At 34.1% G+C, this 7,118-nt stretch overlaps 1 protein-coding gene across 1 annotated transcript in view; it reads right to left on the bottom strand.

Annotated features, from left to right (window-relative positions):
- LOC119675784 overlaps positions 1-968 on the bottom strand; it is a 2,492-nt gene extending 1,524 nt beyond the window's left edge. The window contains exon 1 of the mRNA XM_038086994.1: positions 23-968. Within this exon, the coding sequence (XP_037942922.1) occupies positions 23-956 (934 nt within the window). The 5' untranslated portion in view covers positions 957-968. The remainder of the gene's footprint in view (positions 1-22) is intronic.
- Positions 969-7,118: the final 6,150 nt, after the last annotated feature.

Genomic DNA, 7,118 nt, shown 5'->3' with positions numbered 1-7,118 from the left:
CCCGCAGAATCAAAATATACACGATTTGGTCGTCTACGAACTGGTGGTGGCCGGTACTCTGGATCTACATCAGGATCCGTTTGAAGATCATCAACTTCACTGTTAGCGGGATCTGCTGCAACTGCAACTGGTGCTGCAGCTATTGGGCGTGCAGTAACTGCTAAAGAGTTCTGTAAAATGCCAGGCGCAAATAAACCTAAAAATGTGTTTAGTGGCGATCCACCGTAAGCTGGATAAGCTGGTGCAACTGGATCTGAAAGTAATCCTCCACCTAAACCACCACCTAAACCACCAGTCAAGCCACCAAGTCCTAAAGTGCTAGCCAAACCACCACCATAACCATAGCCATAACCTCCACACCCACCACCATAGCCGCCACCATAACCACCACCATAACCACCACCATAACCACCACCGCCACCATAACTGTTTGGATACACATTATATACATTTAAGTCCCACAAGAAACGTCCTTGTTCCTTAGGCGCTGGCGTTGTGTTAGCATCATCAGCAGCGGGTGCATCTCGTCCATAGGGATAGCATGGATTTAAATACGGACGAAAACGACTAAGTTTTCTACGTTTAAGATGTAATGTTTTGGGTGATTCATCTACTGCTTCTTGATTATTGGCACCTGCGAATTTGGCATTTTCTGCGTCAGCTCTGCTGACACGGTATTTGCCACGCGTGTTGGCTGTTGACGCTTTGACGCTGGTACTCGTACTCTGTTCTGGTTTAGTATAACTACTGCTCAAAATATTGCTATTTGGTAAACGATTAGATATTTGTTGTACTTGTACGGGATTGCGGTAAGCATATGCTGCGCGACGTTTGGCGTAAAGATCGTCATAATAACTTTGAGAGACACAGATACTTATGCTCAGTACAAAAATCGTTATACACAGTAAAATGCGCAAGTTTGCACTGTGAGTCCTTAGAAGCATACTTTTACACATTTTTATTTAATAGCCGAGTTAAAGAACATTAAATACACTGAGATATATGTGCAGGATGCAGATAATTTTTTTTTCTACTTCACAATCAAATAATTTTTTTAAATACTCTTGGTTTTGCTTAATGGCTTTTCGTTTAGAAAATTTTCTCCTTTTTTCGAACCGTTTCGTTTGCAACTCTGATATGCACTAAACCTTGGCGTAGACAAACTTTGCAACTTATCACCTTCAGTTCCAATTGGTTTCATGCCATCTGCGTAGGGTTTCAGCACATCGCGAAAAATTGCCTAAATCTGCTGCATGTTTTTTGCTCGAAGTTTCCGTATCGTTCACTGGGCAACAACAATGCATTACGCCACTTTTGGTAGTTTTTCCCTTAAATGGTAGATAAAATTGCATAATTTTTCCATTTCGTTTCTATTAAACAATTTTTTTCTATTTTTTGCAATATTTTTCTTTCATTTATTTCAACTTTGATATGCTAATTTGATGGCTATGTGCGGCGGCATCATAGCATTAAAAGAGCAACCAGCAAAGGCCTGCCCACACATGTGCGAAGCCATCAAAACCGGGCTGACGTGCAGAATTAACGCTTGCATGTTGCTGCGGTACAATTTTGGCGCGGTTCACCTTAATTTTACGATTACGTCTATTTTTCTAGTCATAGCATCGAAAAGGTATACAAGACTTTGTGCGTTGACCTGTGACTAATTATGCTGCGTCGCTTCACTGTTTGTTTTTGGCGAGAAATATTGTTTTGACACCATTAAGAAATTATAAAATTTTTGGCAAATTGTGTATAAATGTGGGTCAGGTTCGCAAATGCAGTAATTAAGTTCTTTTCTTTGACAATGCTTTTTGGTAACCGGAAATACATATGATAGCAATAAATATTGTTAAAAATGGAAAGTGGATCATAATAACAACACTCCGCATATGGACATTCGTCAAATAATTTTCAGATACATAATAAAATTATTAGAAATTTCAATAGTTCTATTGTATTATCTTATTACCTTCAATAGCTTAAATTCGATAATAGCTAGAACTTCCTTCACAATTAATTTCAGCATTAAAATTGCCCTAACCTCGATTTTTTTGAACGTCAATGATTAATATCATCATAATCATAAAATCATAATCATTGATTATCCAATTCGTGATTTTCATTTAACAGCATTACTTCAGTGATATATCTCGAGCAAAACGTTCATCCATCATATGTTTACTTTAATGTTTACAATTTTACAACACTGATTACTTATTAAATGTTAAATGTATAAAAATTGTGAAAACTTACTAAAGAAGTGATGATATTTTCCACATCGCGTTTTCTTCACTGATGAGGCTCATTTTTCGCTTGGTAAGAATGTAAGCAGTAAATAATTTTCGAAAGATAGTTATTTTGCATCTATAAAAATTTACTTAACTTGGAATTTGGCTTGGAAGTGTGATAGTCCCGTACTTTTAATTTTGATAGTTACGTAATCACCTGGGATTACCAGGACGACCCCCGAGCACAAATCAAACAAGATGTAATGTTTAGGATTTACATAGCGAGACATTTTCCAAATGTGTAATTTCACATTTTGTTGACTTCGAAAAAATCTTTTTTTTTTCTACGTCTGTCTTCGATTAGACATTTAGTACTTTTTTACATTTGATTACTGAGATGCATAGAATAATTACAATCAACACCTAATTATTTCCGTTTTTCTGTGCTGCGATTTATTTTATAAGGTATTGAATTATGTCAACCGATCGAAAATTTCTAAGACGCTTCTGTCTCGTTAGCTCCTCTTGGGGAAGTATTATATCGTTGTTTGACTAAGTTAATGGATGTATTAAACAACTACAATTATTTGGACTGACACGCCTTCTTAGTCGTCCATCCTGAAGTTTTGAATTATTTGGACTGTTATCTTCTTTGTCAACAATCCAGAAGTTTCGAATATCTTTTCAACAAAGAACTTTATTTAATATTTTATTTAATATCATTAATGTGATTTAATTTTAATCACTGGTTGCAATAAACTTAAAAAATGAATCGCATTATTTATGTTTCGCTTATAGGTATAAGGATTTTATATTTTTAATTCTTTATATATAAGAATTAAATAAATTATTAACCGAAATTGTCAGACGTGCAAGATCATTCGGTTCATTGGTTTATCTATTACTACTAAAAGCTGAAATTGGAACTAAGAAAAGGTAATAATGAAAACTACCCGAAGTCTTTTTAAGAACTAAAAACATAACGTTAATGTTTGAATAATGTGAATAATATAAAAGTTTAAGAAATAATACAAGTGTAACAATATATACGTATGACAGGTTATTTGCAGAACATTTTTCAATTAAATCTATTCAAGGACTATTTAGAATATTGACTCATTTTTTTTGCCATGAATAACATTAGATACCAACCAGAACGAGTTGAGGCATTAATTATTTACCACAACGCGGTTTGGGTGACATATCTAGAATTTTACTTTGTGGTCTTTCTAAGTTATCCAGAATACCTTGTAGCTGCAATAACACGAATATCGCTTTGTTGTCGTTTATACAAAATAGTTTTTCAATTAATAAAATAATCCAATCTTTGCTAGAGGAACTTAATATGAATATATGCAAATAAAGTCAACAAATGAAGTGAACCGTGTTTTTACGATATAAAGTAACTATTTGGAATGAGCTTAAATTTTAAATGTATTTAAATATGAATTTGAGTGTTGAATATGAGATGTGACAAACTTAAACTATGGAGATATTACCTATTAACTACGGAAATACCAAATTTGCAAATTAAAGGTCTCAATGCAAAAATAAAATTATTGTTATGTTCCCAATTTAAGTTCCATAAGTGGAACTACTAGTATGTAGTAGTTTTGCATTAATTGAATTAAATAAATGATTGCCTCCTGTATTTAAGAAGACATTAGGTGAAACTCAAACCATTCCCAGATGCTACTCTTAAAATGTTTCAGGGCGGAGAGATGCAGAAAACATATGTATGCATCACATTTATTTCCCCCTCCGCTGTGCTACCACCGGACGTTTTGATGACCCGCATGGACCAGGTAGCACCTATTATTTCTATGGACACCCTAGTAAGTAAGACAGAGCTCATTGTTTGCTCATTTCACCTACCTGGAGACTTCCAAGACCTGGACTTCTTAACACTGAAAGGACTAGTGGACTACAGTGTAAAAAACAAGAAGCAACTCATCGTTGAAAGTGACGCTAATGCACACCACCGATTTGGGGCAGCACCAATATCAATAATAGAGGTGAGTGCCTATTTGAATTTTTTACAGGCAACAACCTAAATATTTTGAATACGGGCAATATGCCCACTTTTATAAACAAAATCAGGAAAGAGGTGTTAAACATCACCCTAACCACACAATTTATAAAATTTTTTATCAAAAACTAGAATGTTTCAGCAGAAACATCCATGTGTGATCATCGTCAGATAAGAATTTATATTGACTTTAATATGAAAGTAACGGAATCGGACAGGGTACCTAGGGCCACATAGTGGGATCTATATACAGACGAACTCAAGGCCAACTTAGGCAAAAATAAACATACGATAAACAACATTCATGATTTAGAAATAGCTGATGATGCTTTAAGCACAACTATTGTAAATTCCTATTGTAAAAGCAATGTCTTAAGAAATAGGGTGGTTTAATCCACTCTCGGCAATGCTGAAATAAAATAACTTACTGCAAAGGGATGCTCACAAGGGGGTGTTTTATCCCCACTCCTGTGGTCAATTGCAGTGGACGAAGTCTTGCATCGACTCAGTGCCAAACAGTTCGAGGCACAAGGCTATGCTGACGATAGCCATACTTGTTAGGGGTAAATATGAAGACTCGATCTCATACCGACTCCAACAAGTTCTGAATATTGTAGCTAGATGGTGTAGAGAAGTAGGATTAAATGTAAATCCTAAATAAACAAGTCTGGTTGTCTACCAAGAAAAGGAAAAGAGTGCTTTCTAATAACCCATTCCTGAGAAGAACTATCAGCTGTTAGTCAGGTAAAGTATCTGAGAATGATTCTGGCTGAAAAATTGTTTTGGCCTTCTCATGTAGACAACGTTATCCGAAGAACCAGAGAGGCATTATGGATCAGCAGAAACCTCATTGTTAAGCGCTGGGGCGTAAATCCTACACTCAGTCTCTGGATTTACACATCTATTGCTAGGTCAATTGTTACTTATGGGTTATCCATCTGGTACAAGAAAGCTCAGCAGAAGACTGTATTAGGCAAGCTACGTAAGCTGCAGAGATTAGCCGGCATAATGATAAGTGGAGCAATGAGAACTACCCCAACAGCAGCCCTAGAGGTTGTATTGAGGCTCCCCATACTTCACACTTCACATGCTAGCCAAAAAGGAAGCAATGACTTTTATAGCCAAGCTATACTTGACTTTTAATCAGTCAACAAGATTATTCGATAACTCCCTGATAGGTAGGGAAATGCAAAGAGTAGAAAAGAGACCGCGTGAACACTGCAAGGGTTACTGCAGTTCTTTCTGGTCATTGGTGTATGGAACCTACGCAGAAAAACTGCGTATTCCTCATAATTCTCACTGCAGAAGTTGTCCAAAGCCTTTTTTACTGTGAATACCCGGCTTTGGCGTCCAGAAGATATAGGTTATTAGGAAAATACTTCTGTGATGGTATGTCACAATGTTCATCGGTATATATGAAAGACTTATTAAATTATCTAAATTTGGCGGAATGGATTTAGTCTCTACTCTTCTATAATAGGGTTCTTGCGAGGGATGTAGTAGCAAAATGACGAAAAATTGCTAATTGATTAACTAACCAACCATATTTCCTTCTTGTGCTTAGTTCTGTAGTCAGATCCGAATGTCTCTTTTTTTAATTTAATCGAAATAAACATATACTTTTATATATTTCATTTAATTTATATAATCAATGTTATTTACTGTTTGAATTCAGTTTTTGACGCATTTTCCCTAATTTCAAAATTCAGTCAAGGTTTCTTTTTCAAGAAACTTCCTTTTTTCACAGAAAAGCTCTTTCAACATTCCAAATTTGCAAATAAATTTTAAATAAAATTTAAATTAAATAAAAAATATTTATTTAGCTTAAAAACTAGATAAACAAAATGAGAAATTATCAATAAAAAATAACAATGAGGCACGTTAAGTCGAGTGAATTTGATGCTAATTATTCGCTTTGAATAAAACGTGTAGGTTTTATCAGGTTCGATGGTTTAAATTTTTAATTTATCTTTAGTTTTGCATATATTTTCACATTTGTTTCAAATCTAGTATATAATTATTGTGGCTTTCTGAAGAGATATTGTTTGTTAGTATATATTTTTTGATAAAATTTTAATTAGGTCAGTCATAATTTGGAATGTTAGACATTTTGCAGATAAAGTCAATGGCCTTTGTACTTTGGAAATTTATTAATACTTTGTGTGATAGTCGAAATGAAATGTGAAACTACTAATTAAACAAATGAAATTAAACAGTACTGAAATATTCTATATCTATGGGTTTTACTTATATTTAATTATACTAAATAATATAATGGTATAATTTGTTTGTCAATAATATATCAAATGAAATGTGTTTTACATCAGTAGCACATATGTATGTAAATATTGTCTCATAAGAAAATGGAATTATATATGTCTACCATGGTATTCTATTAAGTTGTATACCAATTTTAAGAACCGACATCTATTTGACAATATAAAAACTAAAAATTCGTCGCCAGTATATTATTTCATCTCTCATTTGCGCAAAGCCAACGTTTCATATTCACCTGTCCATTCTTCGTTTAGAAGCCATTCGAAATCGATGTGTCAGTGTAGTTTTTTATTATAAAAAAAAATAAATATTGGCCAGTGATATAAATCTTTGTAAGTCGGTGGAAAATCATATCGAGATGGCAAATGTGTTAGATGAATCTGCTCCTTTAAGTAGACTAGTTTATTTAAGAGTATCACACAAATCAACACCAGAATTGTTATAAAAATATAGGATTGGCGTCAATTGATAGGGAGATATTTAGTAGAACCTTTAGGTATTCATTATGTACAAAAAACAATATTTATTTCCAAGGTTTAGATTTGGTACTGCATTCGCTAACAATGCAATAAGAACTAAGCAAA

This window comes from Teleopsis dalmanni, chromosome 2 (genome assembly GCF_002237135.1).
Source record: "Teleopsis dalmanni isolate 2A chromosome 2, ASM223713v2, whole genome shotgun sequence".
Classification (NCBI taxonomy): domain Eukaryota; kingdom Metazoa; phylum Arthropoda; class Insecta; order Diptera; family Diopsidae; genus Teleopsis; species Teleopsis dalmanni.
This window is presented reverse-complemented; position numbering and strand designations above follow the sequence as displayed.